The sequence below is a fragment of the Podarcis tiliguerta genome, assembly GCF_965153285.1.
Source record: "Podarcis tiliguerta genome assembly, chromosome: 3".
NCBI lineage: Eukaryota > Metazoa > Chordata > Lepidosauria > Squamata > Lacertidae > Podarcis > Podarcis tiliguerta.
Window position 1 is genome coordinate 109,840,256 of NC_139536.1, and position 17,255 is coordinate 109,857,510.

Here is a 17,255-nt window from a genome sequence, read left to right on the forward strand (position 1 = left end):
GGAGTGCCTAGTGTGCTGTGGTCTATGGGGTCACGAAGAGTCAGACACGACTAAACAACAACAAATGTATCTAGCATTAACTCTGGAAGTGTACGCTTGATTCTGACCAAACTAAGCCTCCTGGAGCAAAATATACATCAGGAACAAGGGACGAATACTGCAGAAAATCACCCATCTTTTGCGTAAAGTCAGGCAATGGGAATACAGAGACAAGAGATCTGTCTTGACTGTATCCAGCTACGCTGAGCTTGAAGCAGGTGGGTGTCTATTCTTCTGACATGTAAAAACGTGCGGGTCTCTGTGTATGTGTGATTTACAAAAGGGAACAGGACATAGATTTGAAGCTTGGCGACAACAACAGAAAGAATCACTGTTTCTTTAACAGATTGCTTGAGAAAATAAAGCGTTTACATACCGTCTCTAAGGCAGAAGCCACCATCTCCTCTTCGTTGTGAGACTGCAACTCAATCACCATAACGCCGCTGTCAAATATACGCAGCCTAAACTCGAGGAAAAATACAAACCGTAACTAGAAGCCTGTAGCCAAAGAATTGGTTGATTAGCTCAAATTGATAAGTAAAATTTAGTCCCATTTACAACTCTCCCCAGTGCTTTATGGGCCCTTCTTGCCCCTTAGCATTTCCAGGTCACAAGGAGGTAAAGAAAGAAGAATTCTCAACTGGCAGGTTTCTCCACAATCTTGCCAACTTCCTTTCTTTCAAAAGGCGCACAGTCTCAATTCTGTTTTTTCCCCTTTCTTCTTCATATCTCCATCCTGCTTTTCATTGTTCTACTTCCTCTCACCATCCTGTGGCTCAGGGGTCAGAGGACTTTTTCAGCAGGGGGCTGGTCCACTGTTCCTCCGACCTTGTGGGGGACCAGAGTATATTTTTTGGGGGGGAAATGAATGAATTCCTATGCCCCACAAATAACCCAGAGATGCATTTTGAATAAAAGGACACATTCTACTCATGTGAAAACATGCTGATTCCTGGACCGTCCGCGGGCCGGATTGAGAAGGTGATTGGGCCGGATCTGGCCCCCGGGCCTTAGTTTGCCAGCCCGTGCTGTGGCTTAAGGAGCTCTCCTAAGACTCCCTTGCCCCATCTGTCCCCAGAATCATAGAACTGTACAGTTGGAAGGGACCCTGAGGATCATCTAGTCCAACCCCCTGTAATGCAGGAACATGCAGCTGGTCCATACAGGGATCGAACCTGCAACCTTGGTGTTATCAGCACCATGGTCTAACCAACTGAGCTATCCAGGCCCCATAGCACAAAGAGCCATGAGGACTTTCATTCCAGATCCCCAACACCTGAAACTAGCTCCTCCAGTCACATCAACACAATACATTTAAAGCACACTGGTCCCCCCAAAGAATGCTCAACAACAACAACAACAACAACAACAGCAACAACAGTAGTTTACCGCTCACATTCCTCCAATTCCCAGCACCCTTAAAAATTACAGATTCTTTGGGGAAAATAATGTGCTTTAAATGTACAGTGTGCTTGTGACCCACTCCCTTCCTCAGGATATTGTTTAAAAGATATAAGAACAAGGTAGTAAAAAAACTGACACTCTAGCCTGGTGTGGTTTCTGCAATCCTGAGTATGCAAGGAAGCAGTGCTGTCAACTATTTCCTTTGATTCAGGTCCCCATTCACTGATGAATAGGGCCTTCTCGGTAGTGGCTCCCACCCTGTGGAATGCCCTCCCATCAGATGTCAAGGAAATAAACAACTATCTGACTTTTAGAAGACATCTGAAGACAGCCCTGTTTAGGGAAGCTTTTAATGTTTGATGTTTCATCGTGTTTTTACTACAGTGGTACCTTGGTTTACAACCATAATCCATTCTGGAGGTCTGTTTGTAAACCAAAACAGGTTGTAACCCAAGGCGCACTTTCACCAATGGGGCCTCAAAAAAATGTTTGTTCGTAATCCAAAAAAACGGGTTGTAATGCAAAAAAAGGTTGCAAACCGGGACATGCACTTCTGGGTTTGAAATCCAAAACGTATGCAAACCAAGACGTATGCAAACCAAGGTACCACTGTATTTTGCTGGGAGCCGCTCAGAGTGGTTGGGGAAACCCAGCCAGATGGGCGGGGTATAAATAATAATAATAATAATAATCATCATCATCATCATCATCATTATCATCATCACCACCATCATCATCAAGTGGCAAGAAGAAAGACTTAACACCATGACCTTCAAAAATGTAGATATGCGCCCACACTACTTGACAACTACAGCTCACATACAGCTGCCGGGTTTTTCAAAAAATCAGGTGGTAAGGACGAGGCAAACACCAAACCTTAAGTGGGCATTTGACAGAAGATAGCATAACTGCAGCCATGTGCCTGGTTGCTTCGTGCTACTTCTTGGTTCTAAAGAAGTCTGCATAATGGAAGGAGGATGGGGGAACAAGCCCCATCACACCATTTCTGGGGGATAGGAAAGGGGAAAAGATGAGTTAAAATTAAATTCTAAAGGATTCTCACCTGAGAGGTAATTTTAGTGCTTCCAACATCTTACACGCATTTACTAGATCTTCAGGCGAGAGCAGCTAAAGGGGTGAGAAATCAGTTACGTTAATCACATTGCAAGCATGTCTTATTCTCACAGTTGCCTCTTAGAACACTTTTTTTTTTTTGCATTGTGGTGTGAATACAGAAGCAGTAAAATTCACCAGTGTCAATTCAAATCTGAAGAGTGCTTACATGTATTAACAATCCCTACTACTCCTTCAAACAAAATATGTAAATCCTAAGAAATAATGAAGGTAACCACACATATAGGAGTGGTTCATACATTACTCATGTGGATATTTACACCTGAAAATACAGTCATAGGAATTGTCTCCGAGTCAAACTACACATTAGAAAGGGAGTATAGCAGTCTCATAGGACAAAGGCCCCTAATAATTTGAAACACACATTTATTTGGTTTCAATGTTTTGCTGGCATTCTGTAACATGACAAATACCAGTGACCTCATAGCACACACCAAGCATGGGAAACCTGTGACCCTCCAAACGCTGCTAAACTACAACTCCCATTGCTCCTAGTAAACATGGCCAAGAGATAGGGATGATGGGAATTGTAGTCCAACAGCAGCTGAAGGTCCACATGTTCCTCACTACTGACCTAGAATCCTAGAGTTGGAAGAGACCACAAGGGCCATCGAGTCCAACCCCCTGCCAAGCAGGAAACACCATCAGAGCACTCCTGACATATGGTTGTCAAGCCTCTGCTTAAAGACCTCCAAAGAAGGAGACTCCACCACACTCCTTGGCAGCAAATTCCACTGTCGGACAGCTCTTACTGTCAGGAAGTTCTTCCTAATGTTTAGGTGGAATCTTCTTTCTTGTAGTTTGGATCCATTGCTCCGTGTCCGCTTCTCTGGAGCAGCAGAAAACAACCTTTCTCCCTCCTCTATGTGACATCCTTTTATATATTTGAACATGGCTATCATATCACCCCTTAACCTCCTCTCCTCCAGGCTAAACATGCCCAGCTCCCTAAACAGTCACCAGTCTGTTGAGCTCGAATCAAAGAAACCCACACACATACTTTGCTAAGGAAAGTAAAGTTTTACTGCAGCGATGGCAGAACACACCAAATGCTTTTTAGCTTATGTTTCAAGCCAAGTTGCGTATTATGTGCTAGTCTTGTAGGTCTCGTAATCTGAAATGCATAATAGTTGGACTAGACTGCTCTCGCTCTCTGTGGACTTATCTGGCTGCTCTGCAATGCAAGACATCTGTGCAATTCAGAAAGTATTCCTTTTGGCACTTGCTTGCTAGTCAGTCTGCAAGAAATAAAGCGGACAGTACTTCTGGCTCTCATGCAACAGGCTTCAGCTATGTGAATAGCAAAACTTTTAAATCTTCTCTTCCCAATCTGTTTTGCTCACTCCACATATTTTTAAAAATTTATTGACATCCATCTCCGTGCCCTCAGAACGTAACTGCACTTCAGGTATTTTACAAGCCTTCGTTTTATTTCAAAAATACTAAAAACTGTCCAATGCTTCACCATGGAATCTTGGGAACTCAATGCAAGGTCCAGTCCACCTCCAGATGTTGCGGGAACTCCCATAATCCCTGATCATTAGCCATCCTGGCTAGAGCTGATGGGAGCTGGAGTCCACGAACATCTGGAAGGTCAAAGGTACGCCCGCCCCCGCCTTAATGCCTTCAAGACATCCCCACTTCATTATTCTGTAGCACATTATTGGATGGAATTTACTCTGGAAAATTATCCTGTCTTGTTAGCACTATTTTTATAATGTTCTTTTAAAGAAAAGGGTAACAGCTAGACACCAAAGGGAAGAAATATTTCCCCATCTCCTACAGAAACAACATTATTTCAGTTTTGGCTACTTGGAGAAGCATTAAGTTGATCAAGCCAACTTTTGAGGAAATGCAACAAGGTTCCTCACCTCCAAGCCTCGAGCACGATTCACCAAGCAATAAACCTCTGTGAGTGACATTATTCCTCCCCGCTCCTGTGGACACAATACGAGTTGGTAAGAGAGAACCAATTTAGAACATCCAGCCTGCTGTCTCTAAGAAGATATGATTGGCTAGTTGACCACATCAACACGCCCAAGCAGAAAACATACAGTGGTACCTCGGGTTACATACGCCTCAGGTTACATTTTAGTGTATTTTTGGTCTCTGTGGAAGCCGCCCAGAGTGGCTGGGGAAACCCAGCCAGATGGGTGGGGTACAAATAATAAATTATTATTATTATTATTATTATTATTATTATTATTATTATTACATACGCTTCAGGTTACAGACTACGCTAACCCAGAAATAGTGATTCAGGTTAAGAACTTTGCTTCAGGATGAGAACAGAAATCATGCTCTGGCGGCGGCAGGAGGCCCCATTAGCTAAAGTGGTGCTTCATGTTAAGAACAGTTTCAGGTTAAGTACAGACCTCCGGAACGAATTAAGTACTTAACCCGAGGAACCACTGTATCTGGAAATGCAAATGGCACAGAAGCTGCAGTAAACATATTCCTGGAAATTTGTCGGTAGTTTCTAAAAGGACATCTTCTTTTTCTATTAGACACTGCTCCAATGATCCAAGGGCCTGCTTACTTTCTTATCTTACTTTCAAACAATAGTTAAGCCAATGTGCATGGAGTGAAAAATCAGAGATGCTCTGTTCCTTCTTGCTGTGCCGCTAAGTCACCAGCACGGCTTGGCATCACATCCAAACCCAGGTTTGTGGTTAGCTTTCCCTAAACAAATGATGTATGTTAAGTCAAGAATCTTGGTTACAACTTGTGGTTTGTTTGGAGAAAGCCAAAAATCATGGCTTAGTTCCCAGCAGCATGGTAGAAGCAGGGGAGGAGTGAAGTTCCTGTGATTTTTCACCCTGTGCAACAGAACAATGCATGTTCCCCTTTCAACCATAGTTAAGCTTACCATGATTTAAAGTGAATGTACAAACATTGCCGGTGTGGATCTCCTGTGTACTCGGCAGTGGTAACAGAGGCAAATAATGTACCGTATTTTTCGCACCATAGGACGCACCGGACAATAGGACGCACCTTGTTTTAGAGGGGGGAGAACAAAAAAAAAAAATTCTCCTCCTCTCTGCCCAGCGCCCCTTCAGCGAAGCGGCAGGAGGCGCTGCGCATAGAGGGGGAGAATTTTCCCCCTCTTGTTTTCCCGCTCTAAAACAAGGTGCCGTTTAAGGTGCGTTCAGGCGGCTACCTTGGAAGCCTGGAGAGCGAGAGGGGTCGGTGCGCACCGACCCCTCTCGCTCTCCAGGCTTCAGGTTCCTTTCAACCTGCTCTTTGGGGCTGGCAGGGGGAAGTCCACCACCAGCCCCAAAGAGCAGGTCTGGGAGCAGCGGAAAGGCGCAGCAGAGAGGCTCCTGCCATAGCCGCGCGTCACCTCTCCAGCCGGGAGAGGGTCGCGGGGGGCTTCTTTAGCCCCCCGCACGCGCTCTCCCGGCTGGAGAGGTGATGCGCGGCTATAGAGGCTCCTGCCATAGCTGTGTGTCACCTCTCCAGCCAGGAGAGGGTCGCGGGGCTATGGCGTCTTCGCTCCATAGGACGCACACACATTTCCGCTTCATTTTTGAAGGGGAAAAAGTGCGTCCTATAGAGCAAAAAATACGGTAGCTTCTGAGCAATTTCCCAGTTCTCCTTCAATATCCATTTTACATCTTTATCACTGGATTGAAAAATTATTCTGTGGCACCTATTGTTTAAATCTGCTCTCAAAGGAGTATCGCCACTGAAGAAAGTCCCATTTTAAAGAAGCATATTAGCAATAGTTCTGATCCAACAGGGCATGTACAGAGACATCAGAGCTACATGTGCTCAGCTCCTACTTTTAAAAACCTGAACTCCTGTTGATCACCATACGGTGAGGAAATGGGACTGTTTCCATCCCCCATTCCTCCTCTCAAAACAGCTGATGAGGTGGATTTTTATTTTTAAAAATAAGGCTGTGCATGCACAATCATGTTAGATGAGGCTGAGAAATTGCATGCACAGCACTGATTTATGTCTGCTTCTATGCATTGTCAGCCTCTGTTGCCTGTGGCTCTTACTGCTAAAAAAGTTCTGGAAATTTCAATGTGAAATGCAAGATCTGCTGGTTTGGAATGCTAACTAAAAGAAATGCCAACTTCGTTTTGTGTTGTTTTTAAAACTGTGAGTTGCCTACTAGAGTGCCCTTCTAACACAATCCTATTACTTAACTCCGCAAAGATTTAAAATGTGCCCCTGATTAATCTACTAACTGGACAGAATAAGGCCTTCGGTCATAATTTTGATCAAGTGTGTTATGGCTACAATCCTATGCCTACATACTTAGTCCAAAGTAAATATGCACAGGAATATAAAATATGCATAGTAAATATGAAATAAATTAAGATTCTCGAGTGCCTTACCTCTAAAGGTGCCTGTAAAATGCCAGCTAATTGCTTTGCCAGTTGCATATGGAAATGTGTTCCGGATCCATGTGTTTCCCTGGTGACTGGATTAGCTATGCCCATGCTCAACAGGTATGATTTAAACCTGATGGTCTGTGGAAATAGGAGAGAGCGGGAGGAAGAACAATGCGGGTCAAGATGCCATATTCTTTGGAAGTGATTGAAGGGAAAGTAAAATTACTGAAGGCCACATGCAGCATACTAGTAGAATGGGAGATGAAAGATGAAGAGGTTAAATCAGTCATGCTTCAATGGGCACAAGATGTAGGTTACAACATTATGATGGAAGATTGGGGAAAATTATGGAAAACTGATTTAAAATTTACAGACTGTTCCCTGTTGAAGAAGAATTATATGAAGTTGATGTACAGATGATATATGACACCAGTGCAGTTAGGGGAAATGTACAAAACTAGTTCAAATATATGTTGGAAGCGTAAAGAAAAGGAGGGAACATTTTATCATATGTGGTGGGATTGTAATGTAATTAATTTTTTGGGGGAAATAATATGCAATGAATTGAAGAAAATGTTCCATCTAACATTTGTTTAAAAACCTGAAGCATTTTTGTTAGGGATCGTAGGGAAAGACCTGCCAAAAAAGCTGAAAAACATCTTCATGTATGCAACAACGGCTGCGAGAATCCTGATAGCACAAGGATGGAAGACTGAAGAAATTCAAACAAAAGAATCATGGCAAGAAAAACTGATGGACTATACAGAATTGGCAAAATTGACACATAAGCTACGGGGCAAGGATAATTGTGACTTCAAAGATGAATGGGAACCCTTTACAAAGTATTTGAAGACGCAACAAAATGGGGGGAGGGGGGAATTAAGGATGACATGTTTTTGGATAATATGTTTTGTTTAACTTTTCAATAAAAAAAGATGCCGTATTCTTAACAAACAGATGTATCCCAGATAGATGAATGAACATAGGAAGAGTCTGCTGGTCCACGCCAGTGCCCCATCCAGCCCAGCGTCCTGTTCTTGTAGGGTCGAATTCAACATAGCGCTATGGCAAACATTCCATCAGAGCAAGGATGTCTCCTTGCACAATGGAAGTTTAACCCCCTCTCCGCGTACCGCATGGACCCAAAATCTGTTCTAGGGGTTCTCTCAACCCTCTGGAGCCGATTTAGGATGTGCTAGGCTCACACAAGGGAGGAGTCCTGTTGCTTAAGCAGAGATGCCTATGGGAAGCATGCAAGCAGGTCCAGCAGCAACCCTCCTCTCTGAGAGCCAGTGTGGTGTAGTGGTTGAGAGCGGTAGTCTTGTAATCTGGGGAACTGGGTTCGCGTCTCTGCTCCTCCACATGCAGCTGCTGGGTGACCTTGGGCCAGTCACACTTCTCTGAAGTCTCTCAGCCCTACTCACCTCACAGAGTGTTTGTTGTGGGGGAGGAAGGGAAAGGAGAATGTTAGCTGCTTTGAGACTCCTTAAAGGGAGTGAAAGGCGGGATATCAAATCCAAACTCTTCTTCTTCTTCTTCCTCCTCTCCTGTGGTTTCCAGCGAAGCACAGTGCTTCTGGCGGTGGACACAGAACGCAGCCAACAGCCTCATCCTCCACATTTGTCTAATCCTCTTTCAAAGCCATCCAAGTTGGTGGCCAGCCATCCCTTCCTCCTGTGGGCAGTTTGCCCAACCTGAATCTTTCAACATTCAGCTTCACCAGATGTTCCTAAGTTCCAGTGTTATGAGGTGGGGTGGGGGAACTTATCTTTATCCCCTTTCTCTGTATCATGCATCATGTTATGCAGTTCAGTCCTGTTGCTTCTTACTTGCCTTTTCTCTAAACTAAAACAACACCACCAAATGTTGCAACCTTTCCTCGTATGGGAGTTGTTTCATTCCCTAGGACGGAAGTTCTAGAAGTACTGTTGTTGTTTAATTGTTTAGTCATGTCTGACTCTTCGTGACCCCATGGACCAGAGTACGCCAGGCACTCCTGTCTTCCACTGCCTCCCACAGTTTGGTCAAACTCATGCTGGTAGCTTCGAGAACACTGTCCAACCATCTTGTCCTTTGTCATCCCCTTCTCCTTGTGCCCTCCATCTTTCCCAACATCAGGGTCTTTTCCAGAGAGTCTTCTCTTCTCAGGAGGTGGCCAAAGTATTGGAGCCTCAGCTTCAACGATCTGTCCTTCCAGAGAGCACTCAGGGCAAATTTCCTTAAGAATGGATAGGTTTGATCTTCTTGCAGTCCATGGGACTCTCAAGAGTTTCCTCCAGCACCAGAATTCAAAAGCATCAATTCTTCAGCGATCAGCCTTCTTTATGGTCCAGCTCTCACTTCCATACATCACTACTGGGAAAACCATAGCTCTAACTATAGGGACCTTTGTTGGCAAGGTGATGTCTCTGCTTTTTAAGATGCTGTCTAGGTTTGTCATTGCTTTTCTCCCAAGATGCAGGCGTCTTTTAATTTCGCGGCTGCTGTCACCATTTGCAGTGATCATGGAGCCCAAGAAAGTAAAATCTCTCACTGCCTCCATTTCCTCCCCTTCTATTTGCCAGGAGGTGATGGGACCAGTGGCCATGATCTTCGTTTTTTTGATGTTGAGCTTCAAACCAGAAGTACTAGGAAGTTCCTAATGTACTAAAACAGGGAGATAACTGAGGAGTCATAGGTCTGCCTAAAATTATGACCTGTGCTATATCCCCCATCTCCGCTCAAGATCACTCTTAAAATTCCCCAAAGAAAACGAAATGCACCTATCATATCCCTTGCCCAGCAAAGAACAGGTGCTGTTTTTTGGAGGCCAAGAGAAGAAAGGCTTGGGTGTAGGAAATGGCCAGGACTCAGCATGTGGGAGAATAATAATAATAATAATAATAATAATAATAATAATAACAACAACAACAATAATAATAAATTTTATTTATATCCCGCCCTCCCCAGCCGAAGCCGGGCTCAGGGCGGCTAACAACACTAAAATAGTGCAACATTATAAAAACATTATAAAAATTAATTAAAATCAAAATTTATGGCAACCATAAACTAAAGTTTTGTAAAGATTGCCAAAGGAGGGAGTCAGGCTGCGCCCTGACCAAAGGCCTGGTGGAACAGCTCTGTCTTGCAGGCCCTGCGGAAAGATGTCAAGTCCTGCAGGGCCCTAGTCTCTTGTGACAGAGCGTTCCACCAGGTTGGAGCCGCAGCCGAAAAAGCCCTGGCTCTAGTTGAGGCCAGCCTAACCTCTCTGTGGCCTGGGACCTTCAAGATGTTTTTATTTGAAGACCGTAAGTTCCTCTGTGGGGCATACCAGGAGAGGTGGTCCCGTAGGTACGAGGGTCCTAGTGGATGTTGACAGCATTCCCCAAGTAGGAAAGACGCTGCCGTGGATTGCCAAGTCACCTTTTCCTCACCTACAAAAGACTGCTCTCTGGAAATCAATCTACTTGCAAGGAAGACCCTCAGCCAGCTGGGACAGATTTCTCATGAGACTATTCCATGTTCGGGAAGCAGCCAATAAATTAAGCATCAATACCAGCATTATTGTGAGTGAGCGAGAGAAGACTGCAGGTGCATGTGAATGCTTATTTTCATTTACAGGCGAGGTTGTGGGTATGGATGAGGCAAAACACTGCAGTGAAGTTTCATAGATCACCAGCATTTGTTATGCCATATTACCAATTCAGAGTTTGGCAGCATTATATACCGTATTTTTCGCTGTATAAGACGCAGCGGACCACAAGACGCACCCAGTTTTTGGAGGAGGAAAACAAGAAAAAAAATATTCTGAATCTCAGAAGCCAGAACAGCAAGAGGGATCGCTGCGCAGTGAAAGCAGCAATCCCTCTTGCTGTTCTGGCTTCTGGGATAGCTGCGCAGCCTGCATTCGCTCCATAGGACGCACACACATTTCCCCTTACTTTTTAGGAGGGAAAAAGTGAGTCTTATAGAGCAAAAAATACGGTATATTATCATGGCAGCTTAAGTCCATGTTTCTCAGAGTGCGTTGGCGTCTAGCGCATTAAAATATTAACTGACCTCATCTTCCGTGATGTCCCCTTGCTTTTCTTTGATCTTGTTAGCAATCGATTTGGACAGTTCCACCATTTCCTTTGCCTTTTAAGACACAACAGAGAGACAAGACGCAGCTGTTGAAGACAGAATGCTTTGCCATGAGCCTCGGATGCAGAATCAAGCTTTGAGGGGCTTCCATGTGTAGATTTAATCAAGGCCACTTCCAGACTGTGGCTAATTTCAGGTAGGATTCAGTCACAACCTAACCAATTCAGGCTGCACAATTAGATTTGATTGGGTAGTCTTGCACCACAAACCCACGTCTCCAAAATGTTGGATATTTTTTTTGCCATAAGGAAACGCACTGGAAGTAACACTTCCTTTGACATAACATCCAATCTCTCTGCAAACAAATCAGGATGAATGCTCAATAAACAGACTGTCTGGAAGTACCCCAACTATTAGCACAAGGTGATAGCTAGAGAAAGGGAGCTTCTGGACTCAGTCTGAGCATTCCTTCTCTCACAAATGTAATGCTAATCATTAGTGTAAGAAGATTCAATCACGACTTCCTCCAAGATGATTTGCTATGGGATGGGGTGGAGTCCGAGCCACATCCCCCTGCTTCTTACCAACTTAATAATAATAATAATAATAATAATAATAATAATAATAATTTTTATTTATACCCCGCCATCCCCAGCCAAGGCAGGGCTCAGGGCAGCTAACAAACAATAAAAAAAACAAGTTGAATGATTACAACTTAAAAACAAAATTAAAATACAACATTAAAATATTGAAACATTAAAATATTAAAATGTAGCCTCATCGCAGGAGGAGAAAGGAAAGGAAAAAAGAAAGAGAGGGAGGGAATCAAATTGGCTCCAAGCCAAAGGCCAGGTGGAACAACTCTGTCTTACAAGCCCTGCGGAAATAAATCAGATCCTGCAGGGCCTTGGTCTCATGAGGCAGAGCGTTCCACCAGGCTGGAGCCAGTGTTGAAAAGGCCCTGGCTCTGGTTGAGGCTAATCTAATTTCCTTAGGGCCCGGGACCACTAGGGTGTTGCCATTTATGGACCTTGAGGCTCTCTGTGGGGCATACCAGGAGAGGCGGTCCCTTAGGTACGAGGGTCCTAGGCCGTGAAAGGCTTTAAAGGTCAAAACCAGCACCTTAAATCTGACCCTGTACTCCACCAGGGGCCAGTGCAGCTGGAAAAGCACTGGGTGAATATGCTCCCATGGTAGGGACCCCGTGAGGAGCCTTGCTGCAGCATTCTGCACCCGCTGGAGTTTCTGGGATAGCTTCAAGGGCAGCCCCGCGTGGAGCGAATTACAGTAGTCAAGCCTGGTCAAGTCAAGTCAACTTAGAAGCGGATCCTTCAGACACCATCACATGTTATCTGCGACATTCAGCCGGGCATGCTCAACATTCTGTTTACTCATGGTTCTCTGGATGGGGCCTAGCCAATTTAAATTCAGAGAGGTAAAAAGTGATACTTTACCTTTTCCATTAGCTTGCTGAGGTCTTCAAAAGCCTGCAATAATCAGACACACACTTGGTAATGTGTTCCTCACTTATAGAAAGACAGTCTCATTGCATCATTGAAATATTTCTTCCACCGCTGCCTTCCCTCCAAAATCAAAGCCCTGAAAATAATTAGTTTCTAGCATTGTAAGACCATGTGCTTTAAAACTGCAATTAAGAAGATTCTAGCCCTGTGCTTTGTAACCTGAGCAGACTGTTTCTGTATGAATAGCACGCTGTGCGTTAAGAGGTCCTCACCTTCCAGATAAGAGGGTGGGGTCATTTTAAGTCAAGGGTTGGCAGTAAATGACCTTTAATACTCAGATTTCAAAAGCTTGTACTTATATTTAAATATTCATAGGTAAAGGTAAAGGGACCCCTGACCATTAGGTCCAGTCGTGACAGACTCTGGGGTTGCGGCGCTCATCTTGCTTTATTGGCCGAGGGAGCCGGCGTACAGCTTCCAGGTCATGTGGCCAGCATGACTAAGCCGCTTCTGGCGAACAAGAGCAGCGCATGGAAATGCCGTTTACCTTCCCATCAGAGCAGTACCTATTTATCTACTTGCACTTGACGTGCTTTCAAACTGCTATGTTGGCCACCCACGTCCCATTTAAATATTCATAGGCAAGGCTAATTAAAAAAGGAAAGTACAGTGGTGCCTCGCAAGACGAAAAGAATCCGTTCCGTGAGTCTCTTCGTCTAGCTGTTTTTTTGTCTTGCGAAGCAAGCCCATTAGCGGATTAGCGGTTTAGCGGCTATTAGCGGCTATTAAAGGCTTAAGGGATTAGCGGATTAGCTGCTAAAAGGCTATTAGCAGCTTAGTGCCTTAGAAAAAGGGGGTGGGGAGCGAAAAAAACCCCCCAGGAATCGCAAGACATTTTCATCTTGCGAAGCAAGCCCATAGCAAATTCGTCCTGCGAAGCACCTCCAAAACGGAAAACCCTTTTGTCTAGTGGGTTTTCCGTCTTGCGGGGCACCACTGTACCACATATCCCATCTATGAGTTCCCTGAAGAAAAGACAGGTTAGAAATGTAATGAATAATTACAGATGTATACCACCCATATAACTGGAGTTCTCTGGGCAGTTTGCAGACCATTAAAAATACAATATGAAACAACATGATAAACAACACTAAAACTAATTGGGGGAAAATCAAAACAGCTAAAGCCAACACAAGTATTGCAAACAATTTAAAACCATGAACTGCAAACATAAACCTGACATCTCATCAAAATCTGGAAGCATTTAGCATTTAACAAGACATTATTGCATGAAACATTGCCTCTCCAATTATTCACCAAATTCACTATTGTAACCTAATGGAAATGATCAGACCTTTAGCATCTTATGCATGTTGTCAGTAACATGCAGAAAAACAAGCCAGCAAAGAGAGAAAAACAGATCTAGATAAATAAAGGGCATGCTGTAAATAATTATTCCCCTGTCTAATTGATTCACGCCCAAGTACAAAGGAGAATGTGCACACACCTAACAGGAATTTCCTCAGAAAAACAAAGAACTAAGGGAATGAATTTTTATCAGCAGCAACCAGCAGGTGCAGGAAACCCATTTTGTAACGCAGGGCACAAGTTCTGAAATAAACTGATTGATAAGTGCAAAGCAGATTTCCCTATGTTTTCAACATCCACAGTTTGACTTCTTTTATCCTCTGATAAACAGAGTGGAAGAGAACAACACGGGGGCACAGAAAATCACCTCATACTGAGTCAGAACATTGGTCTATCTAGTTTAGTATTGTCTACTCTGACAGGCAAACTCTTCTGGATTTCAAACAGGGCTGTCTCCCAGCCCTACCGGCAGCTGCAGGTTATTGTACCTAGAATCTTCTGCATACAAGGCAGATTTTCTACTGGTGGCACAAGAAAATTGGCTGCTTCGGCTGAAAACAGTAGCCTCATGGCTCTTCCTCCACCAGCCCTCCCTGATAGGTAAAGGTAAAGGTAAAAGGAACCCTGACCATTAGGTCCAGTCGTGACTGACTCTGGGGTTGCGGCGCTCATCTCGCTTTATTGGCCGAGGGAGCCGGCGTACAGCTTCCGGGTCATGTGGCCAGCATGACTAAGCCACTTCTGGCGAACCAGATCAGCGCACGGAAACGCCGTTTACCTTCCCGCTGGAGTGGTACCTATTTATCTACTTGCACTTTGACGTGCTTTCGAACTACTAGGTTGGCAGGAGCAGGGACCGAGCAACGGGAGCTCACCCTGTCGTGGGGATTCGAACCGCCGACCTTCTGATCGGCAAGTCCTAGGCTCTATGGTTTAACCCACAGCGCCACCTGCGTCCCCACCACACAGTTAAAGAGAACAAGGGGTTCCTATATTGTTCAGCTCCACCCTAAATTTGTATGTGCCAGTTGTAAAAAGAGGAGAGCAAGTAAATCCTTATAAAAACGACAGAGATCAATTTGTTGCAGTAAACAATAAGGAGTGGCAATGATGTGGGTGTAATCTTCTTGTTCTGAAAACAAGGAAATTCTACCACTAGAAACAAAAATCACAATAGCCAGAAGTGATAAACAAAAACAAGCTGTTACAAATACCAGGAAGCAAATTATTAGGAAAGATAAACCCTCATGTTTATAGAATTCCCAATCCCCCTTCTTCCTTCTGCCTCTTGCCACTGGCTAGGGTGCATTCATATGGCCTTAAACGGCTCTTTGTTTTTCTAACCCTTAGAAAATGCTTTGGGGTCTCTTCGGTCAATTGGAAAAGCCTGCATTTTTTCTCTATGTACAATGTTTTGCGTCAGCCAGGCCTGATCCAGTGATACCATGGCAATACCTTTGTCCAAAGCAACGGAGGAGGAAAGGATTGCTATATAGCAGGCATAGGCAAACTCGGCCCTCCAGATGTTTTGGGACTACAACTCCCATAATCCCTAGCTAACAGGACCAGTGGTCAGTGATGATGGAAATTGTAGTCTCAAAACATCTGGACGGCCGAGTTTGCCTATGCCTGCTATATAGGTTTGACTCTTTATAAAAATTAACACTGGAAACATGCCCTGCGATGCTGAGGCTGGAAGGCACAAAACTCAAGGAGCAAAGCAGCAAGACAGTGCAGATTTCTAAAACATATGGTCCCCAGACGTTTGACAGTCTATTGATCCCGGTGCCACCACTGTGCTCGCTTCCCTGCTGCCACCAACCTGTTACTCTCGGGTACACACTGAGTCCAGACAGTTGTTAAAATTAAACCAAATAAACAAGTTTATTTTATAAGCATTAACAAGTTTATGGTTTCTCAGATAATTTTCTTGTCACGTTTATTAACCTTAGTTTCTTTACCGGCCTATACCTTCCTAATACCTTCTGACTGATTATCTCAGATGTTTGACTGACTCCTCTTAACAGATTCTCTCACATCAGACTAGCCCAACCCACAGACTTATGTGCAAAGGCACACTGTGAATTGTGACACATTAGTGTGCTGGCTGCAGTGCGTAGGTGTGTGGCACAAACGCTCCTTTGCATTCCTTCTGGGGCTGGAAAGGGATTAGTAAAACTAAATTACAGTGGTACCTCGGGTTACATACACTTCAGGTTACATACCCTTCAGGTTACAGACTCCGCTAACCCAGAAATAGTACCTTGGGTTAAGAACTTTGCTTCAGGATGAGAACAGAAATCGTGCTCCGGAGGCGCGGCAGCAGCAGGAGGCCCCATTAGCTAAAGTGGTGCTTCAGGTTAAGAACGGACCTCCGGAACGAATTAAGTACTTAACCCGAGGCACCACTGTAATGTGTTGTGAAATGATGAATGTCTATAAAGTGTGTCAACCAACATGAAAAGTTTGGAAGGCTCTGCTCTAAAGTTTAGAACATTTTAAGGTGGTGTGAAAGACACAGAGTTACACCACAGGCATTTATATGTGACGCTTATACAGGTATGTTGCACGCAGCTCTCACGACTGAAACTGATGTACTGGCTAGAGAAGGAGTGGTATTTTTAATTACTTGACCATATAATTTCTATACTGCTTAATTTATTAAAACTATCTCTAAGCAGTGCACAGAAAACTGAAGCAACAACAGACAACTTAAACTAACGTTAACTTTCCCAAATACCATATTTTTTGCTCTATAAGACTCACTTTTTCCCTCCTAAAAAGCAAGGGGAAATGTGTATGCGTCTTATGGAGCGAATGCAGGCTGTACAGCTATCCCAGAAGCCAGAACAGCAAGAGGGATTGCTGCTTTCACTGCGCAGCGATCCCTCTTGCTGTTCTGGCTTCTGAGATTCAGATATTTTTTTTCTTGTTTTCCTCCTCCAAAAACTAGGTGCGTCTTGTGGTCTGGTGCGTCTTATAGAGCGAAAAATACGGTAACAAATTACGCTATGCAAGCACTGGAGGAAAAGAAATTTTCCACAAAAGCAGCATTCACTTCATGATAAGAAACCTCTATCTTGTGCTACAATAACTGCATTTGTAGAGGGGGGATACATCCTTTGCAAAAGCCGTAAGCACCGGTCCTATTTAAAAATTATATATATATATATTTAAATATATAACACATCTGGCTCCCAAACACAATGACTGGGATCCAAATATATTTTCAGACTCTCCCTATCAGCAGCTTCCAACGACTCAAAAGAGTTACAAAAAAAATCTGCACATGAAATTCCATTACTCACCTCGGAAATGTTTTTATCCATCTCTTTTCTTCTTTCTTCTAATTTTCTCTCAATGCCTACAATTCCTGCAGCTCTTATTCTCCCTGTCTGAAAAAAAAAAAATACATAAAAAAAGGGTTATGAAGGAAGTA

The 17,255-nt window shown here is 43.9% G+C and overlaps 1 protein-coding gene across 1 annotated transcript in view; it reads right to left on the minus strand.

Moving 5' to 3' along the window:
- Positions 1-17,255, minus strand: part of VPS36 (vacuolar protein sorting 36 homolog) — a 28,675-nt gene that overhangs the window by 3,631 nt on the left and 7,789 nt on the right. Inside the window, exons 6-12 of the mRNA XM_083435438.1 lie at positions 17,125-17,211; positions 12,440-12,472; positions 10,962-11,039; positions 6,927-7,061; positions 4,449-4,514; positions 2,507-2,571; positions 416-500 (exon numbers count right to left, since the gene is read on the minus strand). Coding sequence (XP_083291564.1) covers positions 416-500; positions 2,507-2,571; positions 4,449-4,514; positions 6,927-7,061; positions 10,962-11,039; positions 12,440-12,472; positions 17,125-17,211 — 549 coding nt within the window. The remainder of the gene's footprint in view (positions 1-415; positions 501-2,506; positions 2,572-4,448; positions 4,515-6,926; positions 7,062-10,961; positions 11,040-12,439; positions 12,473-17,124; positions 17,212-17,255) is intronic.